The 18,973-nt window shown below is 42.8% G+C and overlaps 1 protein-coding gene across 1 annotated transcript in view; it reads left to right on the top strand.

The window, feature by feature from the left end:
• ADGRF5 (adhesion G protein-coupled receptor F5) overlaps positions 1-8,661 on the top strand; it is a 48,540-nt gene extending 39,879 nt beyond the window's left edge. Inside the window, exons 14-21 of the mRNA XM_063317681.1 lie at positions 65-226; positions 858-1,057; positions 3,043-3,222; positions 4,166-5,521; positions 6,331-6,372; positions 6,504-6,563; positions 6,940-7,024; positions 7,821-8,661. Coding sequence (XP_063173751.1) covers positions 65-226; positions 858-1,057; positions 3,043-3,222; positions 4,166-5,521; positions 6,331-6,372; positions 6,504-6,563; positions 6,940-7,024; positions 7,821-7,900 — 2,165 coding nt within the window. The 3' untranslated portion in view covers positions 7,901-8,661. The remainder of the gene's footprint in view (positions 1-64; positions 227-857; positions 1,058-3,042; positions 3,223-4,165; positions 5,522-6,330; positions 6,373-6,503; positions 6,564-6,939; positions 7,025-7,820) is intronic.
• Positions 8,662-18,973: the final 10,312 nt, after the last annotated feature.

Raw genomic sequence — 18,973 nt, 5'->3', positions numbered from 1 at the left:
GACTAGCTTCTTACCCTGGATGCTGAAACCTCAACCTCAGTTTAAATAATCTGTTCCTTTACAGGAAGAAGAAAAAAATATAATCTCAATTGCTACTATTACGTACAAAATTTCACAGATGTTCACTGCAATTCCAAAGGACATACTCTGCGGGTGCATTGTATGTTTATGAATCAAATCAATCATAATGTGACAAGTCCAGCTATGGTTCTAAATTTTATACCAGGTAAGAGAGGATGCCATTGCATAAATCTGTTACTAATGTATGCAAGTCAATCTTATTATCCTTGGGCATTATCTGTTTTGCATTTGTTTCTAATATGAACTACTAATGTTTGAAAGATAGCTGGAGAACAATAACAGATTTATTTTGTTCATGCTGGGTCATTTGCATTTTCCATTTTTCTGTGAGTCTGAAGACTCTGCCTTTCACATTGTAGAAAAATGGGGGGGGAGTACTTTTTTTGTTCCAAAGAAACCTTGTTCTGTACTTCCTCACTGGAAAGCAGGAATTTGAACTTGAAGACATTCTTCCTTTTTCCTTATAAATCTCAGGCCCTACATAATTGTGTCCTTAAACAAGCCATCCTCCTTTAACATCTAAAAATTATGCTTATTGGGGAAAAAAAATCTTCGTGATCAGCAACTCCATGCACACTTTTAGTGGAGTAAACTACAGGATTTTTCAGTTAAAAAACAGTTCCTTTGTAGTGCAGTGAAAAGCATGTTTTGTTTATATTTGTGATGGGAGATTTCTCACTCCCAAAGAACTAGACTTAGTTTTATAAATCTGTAAGTAGGCACCTGACTGTCTCAAAAGTAAGATGTATCTTTTTAAAACTCTTTTTTTCCTACAGCAAAGAATGTGATATGCAATTCCTTGGACATTGGTGTGGGAGCAAATGAAGCACAGATCATAAAGCCTTGCTTAAATTTCCATGGGACAAATACTTCTGTCAGAGGAAACATCACCTATAAATGTGACCAAACAAAATGGACTGTTCATAGAAACAGCTGCCTGGCTGGTCCCATTGATAACATTTTGAATTCTGCTGAGGTAATCATGCTCCAGCAGCTATGGTGAGCCCAGTCCAAGTCAGGGGATCTGAGGTCTATTGAAACAAGAAGCTCTGAGAATTCAGGTCAATGGATGAGGCCTGAGTGTGCTTCCCTTTAGTTCTCCAACCTGGTCGTTAGAGCTAAGTGTTTTCTGTCTCACATGGAAGACCGATTCTCTCCTCCTAGTGATGCTGTCTAGGAAGTGCGAAGTCCCGATAGCCTTTGGTCAATGGCCAAGAACGTAGACTCACTGTCCATCTCATTCCACAGTCTCTGAATAGCTGGGCAGTACTGTAGTTTAGCAAAGTGAGCTTATGTATAAAAGGAATTTAACAGAATACAGCATAATGCTTATTCTTCATGTTAAAGCCAAATGAAATACACCCACACACCCCCACACACCCCAGTAGTATATTTGCACATCTTTGCATTTGCCAAGAAATATCAACTCTCACTTGAAGAGTGTGCTGAAATTCTGTCCTAGATTAAGATATATCCTAAATTGCCTCCCCTAGTTTATCAGTTAAGTTCAGCTTTTTCCTTCTCACTGCCTATATTCCATGTGAGTTCAAAAATGGAATCACACAGAGTTCCATTATCACAATCTTCCTAAGGGTGAATTAACATGTCATTTATTTATTTATTTACTTACTTACTTGCTGAACTTACATGGCTGCCTATCTTATATAATGATTCTAGATGGCTCAGAACAATTATTAAAAACAGAGATAAAAACAAAAACACCCTTCCCCCCAGGTGCCAGACCAAACAGCCTCCCAGGTCAACACCCCATCCAAGCCCAGTGCTTGAGGGAAGGCTAACAGGATAGGGGTCCCTCAGATCTCAGGTGGGAGGCTATTCCAAAGGACTGGGGTGACCATCGAGAAGGTGTGCCTCCGCGGTCCCATCAGGTGACAACTTTTCAGGAAGGGGACCTGGAGCATGCCCCCTCTACCTAACCTAGTAAGATGAGTGACCGTGAGCAAGGCCTCCCAATCCAGGAAGGGGCAGAATTGGCAAGCAATATGAATTTGTGCAAAGTCTTGCCTCCCTGGCCACAGCTGCCACCTGCTATTCCAGCAGGAGCCACACATCCAGGAATACCCCCAAATTGCACACCAGACTTTTCTGGAGGAGTGTTCCTCCATCCAGAATCAGAGATCTCAACTCACCTGGCCACAGGGGGCCAAAACCCCACAACCACTTCTTTCTTTCTAGTGTTGAGTTGCAGCCACTTTCTGCCCAGCCTCCAAGCATTGAGCAAGCACCAGAACAGCATCATTTGCCTGGCATGGGGTAGAGATGGATAATTGGGTATCATCAGCATACTCGTGATAACAAACCCCATGCTGCCAGACAACCTCTCCCAGCAGCTTCATATAGACGTTAAGTAGGAGGGGGGAGAGACCCAAGCCCTGAGGCACCCCACATAACAGGGATCTGGGGCTGGATATCTCCTCCCCCACCAGCACTGACTGGCACTGGCCACAGAGAAAAGAGGAGAACCACTGCAAAACAGTGCCTCCCACTCCCAGTCCCCAGTCCAGCAAGATACCACGGTCAGTGGTATCAAAAGCTGCAGAAAGAACAGAGACACCACCCCTGTCCAGAGCCCTAAGCTCATGTTCTTTTTCTGTCTTACACTCCAGCCATGGGCAGGAAAGGACACTATGAGTTGTCACTCTCAACATTCCAACTAACCTGCTTTAACTCTCCTGTCTCCAACTGGTCTTTAGCCCAGAAAGGAGAAAACAGTAAATTACCATGGTGTTTTCAAGGTGCAATATCCCTTTGTCCCAATCTGTCGCAATCAAACATTGGTAACTTGTGAAGAAACTTAAATGGCTGCACCTTTACTGTCATGTCACAAGCAGATTTCCCAACATTCAGGGCTTCTTTCCAAGCAGCTAAAGCTGTTCAGTTTAGTTGATGATCCAGCCATGCCATCTAATTTGTCTTTAACATATTTAATTCTAATTCTAGTCTTTGGCCTCCAGTCCAGAGTCACAGAAGAAGTTGCCAACATTCCTTGAACAACTGGACAAAATCACCAAGGAGGAACAGGATGAAATAAGCAATTCTGCTGCAAACCTAAATGCTGTCCTTGAAACCTTGACTTTGGTATCAGTCATTCCAGTAGAGGCAAATGAAGAGAATATGGCAGTAAGTGGCAAATGACTTGGGGAGGTTCTTTACTTGTTACGTTTCTTGAAAGGAGTTAGTATCAGTATTGGAAACAGCATGAGGAACACAACAACCCTTCTTTTTCTTACCTGAAAAGCTTCAGGCTCTTTATAGAAGAGTCAGTCCTCAACTGACCTTTTAAATCAACTTTTCCCACCAAGAACTTCTGAGCCTTCTTTTCAGTACTTTCCCCAATAATTCCTAACTGCTCAGTTGGTCTCTGCCAACTCTACTGAAGCTCAAGCTGGTTTAATACGTTTCTTTTCTTTTCTTTTTTCTTTTCCTAGTCCTGCCCTTTTTTGAGAGTGTGATTTCTGGTAGGTACATATGCACACATACATACATGTATATTGATACACAAGCATGCCATGCACAAACACACTTTTATTGCGTGGGGAGAGGAAACTCCAGGATGGGGACTGACTGTTGACAAGGTGAGAGCATTGCATAGGATTTTTGTGTTTACAATTTTTTCTATTTATGTTCCTTTTTGGAATAAGTCATTTGAAATTACAATAACTATGACATGATGAGGTAGCCTTAATTTGGGGGGGATCATGTTAAATTCAGGATGAATTTGGTGATAATCTGCAAATCAGAGGAAAGTTCCAGTTTGGATGGAGAAAGGATTAAATATTAGTAGCAGTCTTAGGTAGACCCTACAGTGTCCTTCACTCATAGATGCCTAGCTGATGCTAATAGATGTTAATGGATAATCCTTTGTATAATTTCTCAATGTTATAATATACTAACGTATTTGTGCCTAATTACATATATCAAATATGAGATGAATTTTAGACTTCAGCACTAGGATCTTTGTGTTGGAAGTTGGTAAACAGATTCTGATAAACTGACAAGAAGAGGATTTTCTAATGCAACCTGGTAATTAAAAAGTTATTATTCCCCCCCCCCTTTTTTGCAGAACTTTGCATCTACTGTAGAAACCATTATCGCCAGTCGAACAGAAACTTGGAAGCGTGCAAACAATGGGAGCTCTCAATTACTTGCTTCAGTAGAACAATTTTTAGGATCTCTCCAACCTATTAACCAGACTGTTCCTTCCATCATACATGACAGCCTTCAAATCAAAGGAACTGTTCTTGGCAAAAGCAATATTTCCATTTATAACAGCAGCTTTGTTTTTCTCCAGTCTGCAGGTCTCAAGGGTGGCGTGCTTATTGATGGCACAAAATTTGATATTGAGAAATCAGTCACTATAGTCAGTGTGGCTTATTCAACAATTGAACATATCATCCCACAGTATAGAGAGGAAATAATAAATAGTTTGGTAATGGCAACAGTAATAAAACCCCAAATAAATGAGGATTTCCAGATCAAAATGACTTTTGCAAAGCGTGAAAGGGCCATGAAAAATCCACAGTGTGTCTTCTGGAATTTCAGTTTGGCAGAAGGAGGAGACTGGGATGACACAGGCTGTGAAACCAAGGATGATGGGGACAGTGTCATTTGCTCTTGCAATCACACAACTTCATTTGCCATGCTGATGTCTCCCCACCAGGAAAACTCACTGGATGAACTGACTTACATCACTTACATTGGCCTGAGTCTCTCTATACTGAGCCTGGTGGCTTGCATTGGAATAGAACTGCTTGTGTGGAAATCAGTCACCAAAACAAGAATTGCATACATGCGCCATGTTTGTATTCTGAACATTGCAGTTTCTCTCTTAATTGCAGACATCTGCTTCATTGTTGTTGCTGCAATGCATGACCAAAATTATGCAGTGGAAGGGAATCTCTGCATAGTAGCAACTTTTTTCATTCACTACTTCTTCCTCTGTGTCTTCTTTTGGATGCTCACTTTGGGACTTATGCTCTTCTACCACTTGGTCTTCCTTCTACACAATGCAAGCAAGACCATCATGAAAACCATAGGCTTCTGCTTGGGATACATCTGTCCTCTAGTAATATCAGCCATCACAATAGGTAGCACTCTTCCATATTCCTCTTACACAAGGAAAAAGCTCTGCTTTCTCAACTGGGAGGAAAGCAAAGCCCTCTTGGCCTTAGTGATTCCTGCCATGATAATTGTTGCTATTAATGCTATTGTTACCATTGTAGTTATAGCAAAAATATCAAGGCGTTCAATTGGGGAAAAGTCCATAAATGAAGAAAGGAGTGCTTTGTATCGAATTGCCAAGAGCATTGGTGTACTGACACCGCTGTTAGGTCTTACTTGGGGATTTGGACTGGCCACCGTTGTTCCAGGAAGCCCAACTATATTCCACACGTTATTTACCATTTTCAATGCCTTTCAGGTAAGTGGATCAATGACATAAGCTGTTTGGAATAGTTGGATGACAAAAACATTATTAACATTTTCTTGGGGTTTCACACTGCCTTATCATGCATGCTTAATCTAAACTGAGGGGTGATTCAAACAGCTCTTTCCATAGCATGAATCTAATGATGTCGCTGACTTCACTGTCCTATAGAAGCACAACGAGTTTCTGGAAAATCACCTTGTTCTTGCCAATGACAAAGCTAGTTGACCTACCTACAAAGCCTTCACTGGCTTCCCTCTGGAATTTTGGTTGGCATAGAAATAAGCCAAACTACTTTGTTCAAAATAAATAAATGATAATTATCTCAGTTGATTTTAAACTCTAATGGGTGTATAGTACAAGACTAAACTAAATAAATAAGCGAGGGAACAAAACTGGATCCAGAGTGTGTAAAAAAAAAAAGCCCTTCTGATCTCTGGGCCTTGAGAACCATGGGCAATTATTTCCCCTTTTCCTGTTTCCTAACTGCCTGCCCTGAGACAGTTTGTTATTTGTGGGTATTCCAGATCAGGGAGAAATCAGGTCACCCTTTTGTATTTTAAAAATGCGCAACCAAACTTTGTGTTCAGTATGGATCAATCTTTTGGTTATCAGCCCTTTTAAATTTTGCCTCAGACTGTTTACAATTTCCATAAGCTGAGTCTGGGTTCTTTTTCTTCATACTTCATATTTCATACTTCTTCCTCTGTAATTATACTAGCAGAAAATCAAGGCTATTAAAGATTCTTCATGCATTAGTGTAAGAACTGAATATGTAATTTCAATCTGTGAATATTTTTCAGGGATTATTCATTCTGTTGGGTGGAACTCTCTGGGACAGGAAGGTAGGAACACAATTTTAAGATATTTGCTGTTTTGTGTTTATTGTTTTATCATGTAATAAAATTGTATGCAAACATGATATTGCAGGCATGATTAAATATTCATGTTCATTTTCTTTGTTTGAAACGTGCAGGTACGAGAAGCTATGCTGAATAAATATTCTTTGTCCAGGTGGAGTTCACAACACTCAAAGGTAATATTCTTTCTAAATAAAGGGTTACAAGGACACCCTTCTACATACAGGAAATGACTTGTGTCCACAAAGGGGCCATCTACACAGTATCTTGCTTTAGCTACAGCAGTGCATTTTTAATTACAGAGTAATTAAATCCAAAGATAGCCTTCCACCTGTGCAGGTGGAAACTTGAGAAGAATTTGACACTTTATTTCTGCAATTAAGAGATGAAGAAAATAACTTAATCCATGCTGATGTGGAAGTAAAAGCAGTTGTTCTGAAAGAGGCTTATTCCTAATAGGTGTACATTGTTGGCAAGCTGAAAGTGTACAAGCGGGTGTTGTGATAAGATCTCACTATATCTTTTTTACTAATATATGTTTCCATTTTGCAGTCAATATCCCAAGGTATGTCAGCTCCTATGCTCTCCATCAATTCACCTTTTTCAAGGACTTTAAATAATTTGTTTGGCAAAGCAGGTATGTGATGAAAAAATATATAACTTCAATCCATTTCCAATTGTTGTTCCCAGTATTTTTTCCCATAATCTGGATCCCTAAATGTATATTTTATAGGCCAGCTGAGCTCATAATACTTATATTGTTTATAGAATTGCCTTTAGAAAAATAAGAACCTCATTAAATCAGGCCAAAGATCCAATTAATCCACCTTTTAGGCTAAATAACTCTGAAATGTGCGTAGAGTTTGCCTTCTCAGTTATTTATGTAAACGCACTCAGCATAAATGTTCCTCTTAAACGAATAACCCACCCTAAGTGCAGGATCTCTGAGACTTCATTATCTTATCGTGACAAGAACCTGCAGTCAGCACATCTGGAAAACAGCTAATGATAATAAAATGGTTCTCTGATTCGACTCCCTGATATGAGGCCTACCAGGCCAAGCCATGTGGGTATCTTCATTATCTTTGGGTATTTCCTAGACATGGTTGTTATTACCACACTCAGAAGGCAGACACTAACGTTGGAAACCAAACTGAAAAGGGTTTTGGATTGCAACTCAGGTGTACCGTGTTGACAGGCTAAGAACTGAAGAGCACTGTGCAGTAGTAGAATTTACTGTAACTCTGTACAGTATGTTTTAATTCTATAGTCTCATGCAGGCTTATTCGTGTTTTCTTCGGTGTCCTCTTAGGCTCGAAGAGCACTTCGTGATTAGAGGCAACTAGTTCTAGGAACTGTTCTGTGCTTTACACAGTACATACAAGTCACTGGGCAACACTTTTTAAATACCATTTTACTTCTCTACTCTGCAGGAAAATACCAAGTCTCTTCTACAGAATCATCAGCTGTATCTTCTGAAAACACGTCAAAGGCATATTCTTTACTGACATGAGCTCATAAATACCTGCATATCTGAAAGAGCTCAAATATTTTTCCGGGTCAAGTAGTAGCTGCAGAATAAATAGTGAATGATAGAATATTGACTTTACAGATTGTGGAAAGGAAGTGGCATTTTAGTTAACAAATTGTTTTTTTCAGCGTGCCACGTGGTGAACAGAAGAATAACTGAAATCTTTAAAACTGGACATTCAGTGACACGGGCTCTAATGCTGTTTTACAGCATTATTTATTTTACAGTATCTTTCAGCGTAGTCATGTTTGTCCCAATCCAGTGATAAAAATGGACCAGTGGTGGGGAAGACACATCACAGCCAAGAGCAAAATACGCATCCAAAAGGTTACGTGCGCTCATGTAAATTTTACTTGCTGGATGGGAGCGTCTGTTTATTGTTTTCCTGAAAGTGAAGAAATTGCTAGTTGGTCAGTTCAGAAGTAAATGTCATAATTTTCAGTGGCTCTTTTCATTCCCTGGTGCATCCTTTTCCAGGGCAAAATTCAATACGAACTAGGAAGAGCCCCACTGAATTTAGCAAGACTGGCTTCTGAGTTAGAGCAATGGAATTGCACTGATCACCTTGTAAATAAACTGGAACATTTGTGCTGTCAGCCTCTACAGAAACAGAAGCACTTTATTTTTGTCTTATAGAAACATTTCTAGTTCTGTGACTTGTTTTACTAGGGGACAAACAAAGGGGAATTTTCTATGTAAATATATATTTATGAGAATACTTAATAAAACATGCTTGCCCAGAATTTTTTTAAGGTGTATTGCTATTCTTGCATGGTTATTTTTATGGACGTCTGCAAAAACTTTTCTGCGGAGAGGAAAAGGGGACAAAGCTGTAACATGGGATATAATTGTAATGTATTTGTGCCCATTTTTGTTCTGTGCATGCTTTGCTAGTGTTATGTTCCACAATGAGACAAATACAATACAGAAGACTTAGGAAATGCTGGGCATTTTTTTATGTCCACCTTCTTTATAAAACTGACAATTCACCTGCTTTGTTGGAAAAAAAGATTCCATGTTGTAGACTTGATGTCTTTCTCAGTCCCGTTTGGAGTGGCTGGAACTTGCAACTCAAACTTTTTATTTAATTACTAGAAAAGCCATCCTCACTGTAGGGGGCAAAGACTGTCAAGGAATCACTCCATTTTCAAAAGAGTGTTAGGAAGGGAAAATGTGCAGCATAAACTCTTGCCACAGCAACGTTCTCGAGTGTTGCCCAAATCAGTCAGAGTTAGCCCTACTCCGTGCTCCAGAAATTCATAGCATTCAAATCAACTGCCACAATTTGGAATCTCTTTCAGTCAGAGAGGAGAAAAATGCTATATGGTGACCTGGCACTTAGGTGTTGAATTTACCTTTGCACTGTCCAACAGGAGAATGATCTTGCTCCAGGGGACTGCTCTTCTTATGAACCCAGCCAGGGTCATCTCTTTTTTCCTGAACAAGCCCACATATGCTGGCTGATTCAAAATCACATTGGTCTAAAAGAGTAACAGATCTTGCTAGGAAAAAAAAATAAAACAAAAACTATAAATAGTTATCTCCTCTATTTTTAATTTTAAAGATAATGACCAGGCAATCCTATCTAAGAGTGAAAGATCTGAAGGCAAAAGAACAGCTTTATCCAAAGTCCTATTGGCTCATGGTTGACAGGATAACAGAGAGGGCCAATTATTCTTCCTGCTTCGGCTTCAGATTTTCTTCCCCCCCTCCTTTTTTTTTACCATTTTCCTACCATTGATCATAATAGGAGTGAAACTATGTGTGCTGAACTTCAGGGCTGGAATGTATTTTTTTCAAATCTGGAGTGCGCCCATGGATTGGGAAGGCTGTGGATCCCAGCAGACCCATGCCTTCTATCAGTCTTTCCTGGACATAATCATGGGATGTCCCCTTTGCTTCTCCCAGATTTGGAAATCTGCAAACTGACAAGAGAAATTGAATTTTTTCAGTCTGTTAGTGAGGTTACCCCATTCTGAACTGAGAAGGAAGGATCAACAAATACTATGGCTTTTGGGATTCCCTGAAAGGAATTATTGGATTGCAACCTTAAGCTTATTCAAATGTGATATGTTTCTTAATTTAAATTTGCTGTGTGAGTGTAGACTTACTGCAGTTATACAGGCAATTGAGTCTTTCTAGACCAGAAATGCTGAAATCCAAGCATTGGCCAATAATGTGATTAAACTCAGGCATTTTGGCAGTAATCGTTGTTAAACTTGAATTTTTACTAAATGAAAATCATAGTGCGTGATTCGCTTATAATCATAGGGAGTATTCAAGTCATACCATACCAAGTATGGTATCATACTTTACAAAGTTGTGCATTTGTTCTGTAAGGTGAATATTCACTGCATTATTTCCTGGAAATAATGCTTTCAAAAGAATTCTAGTCCACATAATACAGCATATGAATCATGGTGCAGTAATTTCACTAGAACCAGATCTACTGGTGATGCAGATTTTGACCTAATCATATTTTGTTCATCTTCGTGAACTAACAGGTGTGAAAAGCTTATAACTTAAATTAATAAATATTAATCTGAATGAATTAATCTGCCTCCTTCACAATGGTTACAAAATAAGTATATCAGGAGATAATTGTGTAGGCTTTTCTACTAGGTTACAGCTCACAGGGCCAAGAAAATCAAGTTGATAAAAAACAAGATCTTGCAACTCATTCACAATCATTCTAGCTGTGGGAAAAGAAGAAGTGACATTTTCCTCCTTTACATTCTTGTAGACTCTCCCAACATGGATGTATTCTCATGACATATGAAAACAAGAGCTAGTGGCATCAGCCAGTGTTCTATCAATGCTCTATAATATTGGCGCTGAATCTTGAAAAGATGCTAAAGTATACAGACATTTTTTTCATGGCATTCAGCACAACTAAATATTAGCCAGACCCAAGACAGGAGAGTGGCTGGATGATCTCTCCTTGGTGAAAGGTGAAAGGTCCCCTGTACAAGCACCGAGTCATGTCTGACCCTTTGAGAAGATGCCACTTTTGTGACATTTCCTTGGCAGACTATAGCGGGGTGGTTTGCCATTGCCTTCCCCAGTCGTCACCTTCCCCAGCAAGCTGGGTGCTCATTTTACCAACCTTGGAAGGATGGGAGGCCGAGTCGACCTGAGCCGGCTACCCGAGAGAGAATCCAGCTTCTGCTGGGATCTCCTTACAACATGTTTTTCCACTCCAGTCTGATTTTGTTACTCTGTCCACCTCCACTCATTAGAGCTTACGCTGGGTCATAGTTCACTTCTGGGAGAACTGGCAAATGATAAAGTTGGGAACTCTCTTGTCTACCTGTGCTGTGGGCAGCTCTCCATTATCCTGCAGCTTCCATGGTTGCCCACACTTTCTGAGCTCTTTCTTTAGGCTTTAATGAAATATGGTGAGCTGGAGAAGCTGCCAACCACTGTTCAATAAACATGAATCCTATACATCATTCAACCACCTCGAAAGTCAGTTCAAGAACTCCATAATTCCTACCCTTGAAAACATTTGCATCTCCTTTAGGTGAAAATTCTTTTTCTATCAAGTTGAAGAATAGTTTTAAAATGCCAGAGATTTTGGTATAGCATGGGTTTTTAGGATCTTGGGATGTTCCACGATCACTTTGGAAGTCACAGTGCTGATGTTCAAAATTAGAAATGTGAAGGCTAAGTTCACCAGACTTACCCCCTTGGCGCTCTGACTTACTCAGTAAGGAGTTATTTAGAGAGATTATGACCCAGCTCAGTCCTTTTGGAATGAGGATTCTATGCTGACTAATGCAGAAAGATTGGAGTGGCATGGAGGATAGCATAAATAGTCCACAGTCCCTCTGGGTACTGCATAGGGTTTACGGTCAAACTCCACATTGAAATATATACCCAACATTTTCTTGACACGATCATTTGAAATTCCTCTGCGTTATAAAACTCCCTAGATAGATGGTAGGTAGGTAGGTAGGTAAAATAGATTTCCATATTCCGAAGTTTTACATTACACTGACAGAAAATAACATTTTTGTGAATTGCATTAAAATTAGCATGTGTGATTAATTTGATTCTTTAAAATTCCACTACTAAAATAATATGGCCAGTGAAGAACTTTGATAGTCCTACTTTAAATAAAATGGTATAAAGACACATTCTGCACTCATGCATCTCACCATGCCATGAGAAGTTGACTGAAAAAACATTTTCCCAAGTTGCAGACTATATTATGATTTATACCTCAGGAATAGCAATGCCTCTGGTTATTATACAAAGTTAAAAAGTAACTACAGTCATTAAATAAAACAACGCATAGTTTTGCTGCTGCTGTTGCAATTTTATTAATTTAATGATTAAGTAAATAAGTTATATCACAAATCTGGGAAGATTTCTTTCTCCAAACTGGGGTTTTATCACATATAAAAGGTGGCCTTTCCCTGATGTACTTTAGTGACCGTTGGTTCAATGTTGCAGTCAGGGGTTGGATCATCCCAGCACCTGTTGGCCACTTTGGGCTGATGCAGGTACACTCCTTCCCCTTGGGTCCCTGTGCTCCAGGGCTATTCTGGTTTGAACAATGGGACAGTCCAGATCTTTCAAACTCCTTCCTATACCTGCTGGCCTCTTAGCTGATCAATCCAGTTAGCAGATGAGAGGCACAGGGGAGGGTGGGGGTCCAGTGAGGTGGGAGGGAGACTCCTGCAGCACAGCGCCACACCTTACTGGGCTGATCAGCTTTTAGCTGGCTATTTTTAATAGTGGGGTTACTGATGTTTTAGAAGAGCTATTAATCCATGTTTAAAAATAGCCTGACTTAACAGCTGACATTTGAAGAGAATAGCAGATTCACCAAGAAGTGTTTGAGCCTTTATTTAAAGAATGCTTAATGCAGAGGTGGCAATCTTGTTCAGCCTAGGCTTCAGGAGACATAGACGAGGGTTATCAAATCTAGGTGGCTAAAATCTGGATGACCACTAGGTGGCAGCAAAGCGCCAGAGCGTTTGCCATCTCTGTTGCCATCTCATGGTCATCCAGATTTTTCAGCCAAGATCTGGGAGGCCTAACATAGATGGTGACATCAAGATAAAACCTAACTTTTAATCCAATTTTTCTATTTGGGGGGATAATCTGTTTCGATCCCCAAAAATCTCCTCAGAATAGGAAAAACTGGCCCAGTTTGGGGGAGAGGGTTCTTCTGGAGTTTTAGGAATGCAAGTTTACAGAATCCACTTTGCCCCTTAAACCCCAAGACCAGACAGAAAAAAGGAGGTTTTTTTGAAAAATAGTACCACAAATGGAGTAGTCAAAATTGGGATTGCTGAAATAAGATGCTGCAAGGCTGCATATGGCCACAGATTATGCTTCCCCACCTCTATGTAGAACATATTATTGGGCCTGAGGAAGTGGACAGGATCCTCCGGACTGTAAATGCCACCATGTGTCATCTAGACCCATGCCCCTCCTGGCTTGTAACAGCAGTCCGGGAGGTGACATGTGGCTGGGTCCAGACAATGGTTAATGCATCTTTGAGGGAGGGAGTGGTTCCGGTTGCCTTTAAAGAGGAACTGGTACATCCCCTCCTCAAAAAGCCATCGCTGGACCCTACTAATCTGGACAATTTTCATCCAGTCTCCCACCTCCCCTTTTTGGGGAAGGTGGTTGAGAAAGTGGTGGCATTACAACTTCAGAGGATTCTGGATGAAATGGATTATCTAGACCCCTTTCAGTCAGGTTTCAGGCCAGGATATGGGACAGAGACTGCATTGGTCACACTTATGGATGATCTCTGGCGGGAGTGGGATGGAGGCAGTGCATCCATCCTTGCTCTCCTTGACCTCTCAGCAGCTTTCAATACCATCGACCATGGTAACCTTCTGGGACAGCTCAGGGAGATGGGGATGGGCAGCGTGGTTTTGCGTTGGTTCATCTCCTTCCTCCAGGGCTGGTCCCAGTTGGTGGTGATAGGAGATGAGAGATCCGACCCTTGTCCCCTGCTGTGTGGGGTGCTGCAGGGTTCGGTTCTCTCCCCTCTCCTATTTAACATCTACATGAAACCGCTGGGTGAGATCATCCGTCACCACGGGATGAGGTATCATCAGTATGGTGATGATACTCAGATACATATCTCCACCCTGGGTGAAGTAAGTGATGTGGTGGCTGCTGTCATGTTCACTGTTTCAATGTGCACTGTACATTGTAATGTTTCACATGCCATGGTGCTGACGCGCGTTTCTGTTTGGGAGGGAGCTGCTGTGAAACCTTGTGCCAAGCTCTGTATCTATGTTCATTTCAATGGAATGTGTTTGGGTTATGTGCTCTGCTCAAGGACTTTTCCCGTGGACCATCAGAAGCCGTTAGGAGCACCTAGGATTGTGAGCTTGGGAAGATTCTATGGTGGGAGGGATCTCATTTGTACCGAGGGTTTTTAGTTTGCATTTGGTGCACTTTTTTCATTCTCAGCTTTCTTTGTGATCCTGCATACTATTCTTTAATAAATCAGATATCTTTGTGATCCTGCTCATGAGTCTGATGGTGTTTTAGAACAGGCAATCTTTACATAAAGCTGAGAATCACCAAAGTTATACCGTTAGCTCCTACCAAGATTAGTTTCTTGTGAGGGAAAATAGTTAACGATGGCCGAGTCCAAGCTCACGACCGGGGGACTTGAGGAACCGACTGGCTTGATGCCCGAGTCGACGGTCAAGAGCGGAGAACTGAGCCTCACCCCAGAACCTTCAGGTTTCCGGCAGGATTTGAGTTCCAGCCCTGAGGTGGAGGAATCTGACGATGGGAGAGAACCAGAGCAACCGGCACCCAGCGAATCACCCGCAGAGTTGATCACCTGGGATGAAATGGGAGAACCCCAGCCAGGGATGTCCCAGGCATCCTGGAAGTATCGGTTCCTGCTAACCCCAGACATAGAATCTACCATGGTATCAACAGGGAGACAGCCTAACACGCGAGGGAGGGAGGAATCTCAAACCCCTGAAAGGCTAAGAGTGGTGGAGGCCAAAATAGAATCGATGGAGTACATGTTAAGAAACCTGTCTCTATCATGGGGGGGGGGGGGCAGCCGAGGCGCGAAGGAGATTCCAGCTCCACGCAATCGTTCTCCATCCCCTCACCTGGACCGCCGGCAGAGCGGGTCCGGAGACGGCGCCGGGATGAATCTCCACCCTGCAGAGTTCGACCACCAGCGTCCCCACCCTGAGGAGGGAGAACTACTGTAACCTGGGGCCCAACCACTCAAGCAGATGCTGATTCAGGTCCAACAGGAGTGGGGGTGAAATACTTTCCTGTCAAGTTTGATGGGGATCCAACCAAGTTATCTTTCTTTCTCACTAATGCTAAAAGTTACATGAGGCAGTTTGGAGCATACTTCCCTTCTGAAGAGGCTAAAATAACTGCTGTTGCCACCAAGCTGAAGGGACGAGCGGCTGACTGGTATGTTCAATTAAGTGAGGCTGACTCCCCTGAGCTTGAGTATTTTGAGGACTTCATGTGGGCATTAAAGCTGCATTTTGAGGATCCTCTGGCCAAGGCAAGAGCTAAAAAGGCACTGAAGGATCTTACCCAGGGTCAGCTGTCTGTAGCTGATTACGCCCTGGAGTTTAAGGCTTTAGCTGGGAAAATCCCCGACTGGTCTCAGTCAACCTTAATAGAACGGTTTAAAGAGGGACTCAACTGGGACGTCCTGCAGTGGGCGTTGTGTAGAGACGACCCAGAGACATTGTATGAATGGATCTGTCTGGCCGGCAAGGCTGAGCACGCCCAGCATACCTTCATGCAAACCAAATGACCTGAAAAACAACCAGCTACCATGAGGGGACCCCGAAGTGCTGCAACTGCTGCCCGGCCAGGCTATAGAGCCTGGGAAGAAGAGAGAGATCGGTGCTATGTGAGGGGTCAGTGTCTACGATGCGGAAAGGAAGGGCATCGAGCAGGTGATTGCCCAAAAGTCAAGGCTGGAGATCGAGCGGGCAAACTGCTGGCCAAATCACTGCCCCCCTCGCAGTGGATGACAGCAGCCAAGGGCGCAGCTGACGCTGAGGAAGTGTTCTACTTCTCTGGAGAGGCTGAAGATGACTCTAAGGAGCTGGCAGGAAATGCCAGCCACCTGCCATGAAGAGCGCCTGTGGGCAGGTGGGGGAGGATGGGCGCGAGGATGCTATGGTGAGTGCTGACTGTCCCACTTTAGCAGTAAAAGTGAAATTGGGCTCCCGCACAAAGACTACAGAGGTCTGGGCTTTAGTTGACTCTGGGTGTTCCAGGTGTCTGATTCACCCTGATCTGGTTGCTGCTTTGGACCTGCCTAGCTTCCCCCTCCAGCAGCCTTTGATCTTCACACAGTTGGATGGCTCAACGGCGGGGGGGGGGCAGCAACCCATTTCACTGGAACTGTCGCAATGCAAATGGGCAGCCACCATGAGACTTTACAATTTGTAGTGGCACCTGTTGGCAACCGCTTGATAATTCTGGGATTCCCTGGTTGACCTATCGAAGCCCACATATAAATTGGGAACACAGAACTCTGACTTTTAAGGATGGGTTTTACCAAGCTCCTACAGCGGAGAGAGCTTCAAGCACAGGGGTGGGAAGGGCTGCAATTGCCATGCCGCGCCCTAGCTTGGCACATTTAGAAGGCTTGCCCGATCAATACCAAGACTTTGCAGACGTCTTTGGGGAAATGGAAGCAGATCAGCTACCCCCCCATCAGAAAACTGACTGTGCAATAGAGTTGGTTCCCAACACTCAGTTGCCCAAGCCGAAAATTTATCCAATGACTCAGAGGGAGCTTGAGGCATTATGGGACTTTATTGACAAAAATCTGTCAAGGGGGTTTATTGAACCTGCAAATTCCCCAGTTGGGGCCCCTGTACTATTCCGGGAAAAGAAAGATGGCATGCTTCGACTCTGTACGGACTATTGGGGGTTAAATTCCATCTCAATTTCCAACAAGTACCCTCTGCCGCTCATGAAGGACATGTTAGCTCACTTGTCTAAGGGCAAGATTTTTGCCAAGCTCGATCTTCATGAAACCTATTTCTGCATCCGCATACAAGCTGGAGATGAGTGGAAAACTGCTTTTAATTGTCCACTTGGTTCATTTCAGTACAAAGTCCTCCCTTTTGGGTTGGCAGGGGCGCCTGGAGTCTTCATGCAATTGATTAATGATTACATGATCATTTGTTTAAAGGAGTTCTGGTTTATTTAGATGATGTTCCCATTTACACTGAAACCAAGGAGGAACATGAACGCCTCCTCAAACAGGTGTTAAGCAAGCTTAGAGATGCCAAACTTTATGCCAAGCTTTCCAAATGTGAGTTTCACAAGACCCAACTTGACTATCTAGGCTATAGGGTATCTGACAAGGGCATTGAAATGGACCCTGCAAAAATTCAGGTGATTTTAAGTTGGGAACGTCCCCGCACCCGGAGGCAATTGCAAAGTTTCCTTGGGTTCAGTAATTACAATCACCAATTTATCCAGGGGTTCACTGAGATTGTTTTGCCCTTCACTGATTTACTCTGTACCAAGGGCTTGGGGGAGACATGCAAAGTAAAAAACCCTGGGCCAGTGCTGAATTGGACACCTGAATGCCAAGCAGCATTTGAGAAGTTAAAAACCCTCTTCACTGCTGAGCCTATTCTACAGCACCCCGATCCTGAACGCCCCTTTGTGGTCCAAGTTGATGCTTCTCAGTTGGGGCTATATTGTTACAGAGAGATTCTGAAAATCACTTAAAACTCTGCGCTTATCTGTCCAGAAAATTTTCTGAAACTGAACGCTGGTGGCATGTTTGGGAAAAAGAGGCTTTTGCTGTAAAAGCCGCTTTGGAAGCCTGGTGTCACCTCCTGGAAGGCGCTAAATGCCCTTTCGAGGTTTGGACCGATCACAGGAATTTGGAAGCCCTCCGCACCCCCCAGCGTCTCAGTCCTAAACAAATTCACTGGGCTCAATTTTTCAGTTGCTTTAACTTCCAGTTAAAATTTATTCCGGGAAAGAAAAACTTTCTGGCCGATGCTTTGTCACATTTACCTCAGGACCTTGACCAAGTTGCAGATGTGGTTGGGACTGTTCTCACTGAACCACAACTGGGCTTAGTTGCTGTCACCTGGAGCCAGACCCGTGCGCGGGCATCCCCACCCCCAGCCCAGTCTGGGAAGCGGAAAGTGCAAGTTCCTTGTCAGTTACAGAAGGACTTTCTCCAGGCACTGAAATCTGACACTTGGTTGCTAGCTAATAGAGACAATGTTTCTTTTCAAAATGGTCTGGCATGGGTGGAACACCGCCTTTATGTGACTGAAACTTTAAGAGCTGATGTTTTGCAGCATTCCCATGATGATAAATTTGCTGGACACTTTGGTTTTGTAAAAACCTTGCATTTGGTTCGCCATCAATTTTGGTGGCCAACCTTAAGGCGTGATGTAAAAGACTATGTGGCTTCCTGTCCTGTTTGTGCAATGTCAAAGCGAAAAGGAGGAAGATCACAGGGGCTTCTACAGCCACTGGCCAGCCCATCCCGTCCCTGGGATGAGATTTCTATGGATTTTATTGTGGACCTACCTCCCAGTCAGAAGAAAACTGTCATTTGGGTTGTAAAATATTTTTTCTCCAAACAAGCCCATTTCATTCCATGTGCATCCATCCCGTCGGCCCCGCAATTGGCCCACCTATTTCTCATCCACATCTACCATCTCCACGGTAGCCCCTCCCGTTTGGTCAGCGACTGCAGGACACAGTTTACTTCCCAGTTTTGGAAATCATTTTTAAAATTGATTGGCACCAAACAGGCGCTGTCCATGTTGTCCCATCCTGAGACTGACGGATATACTGAGATTTTGAACTCCACCCTTGAACAATTCCTTAGAGCATACATTAACTACCATCAGGACAATTGGGTGGACTTGCTGCCTTTTGCTGAAGTGGCTTACAACAATGCTATCCATCAGAGTACCGGGCAAACCCCTTTTCGTGTAGTTTCTGGTCACAACTTTGTTCCCATCCCTGAGCTGCCACAACCCCCTCCCCAATCCTGTTCTGCCTCTGACTGGGCTGTTAAGCTTGCTG

The sequence above is a fragment of the Candoia aspera genome, chromosome 1, assembly GCF_035149785.1.
Source record: "Candoia aspera isolate rCanAsp1 chromosome 1, rCanAsp1.hap2, whole genome shotgun sequence".
NCBI lineage: Eukaryota > Metazoa > Chordata > Lepidosauria > Squamata > Boidae > Candoia > Candoia aspera.
Note: the sequence above shows the minus strand (reverse complement) of the source record. Positions and strands in the feature narration are given on the sequence as shown.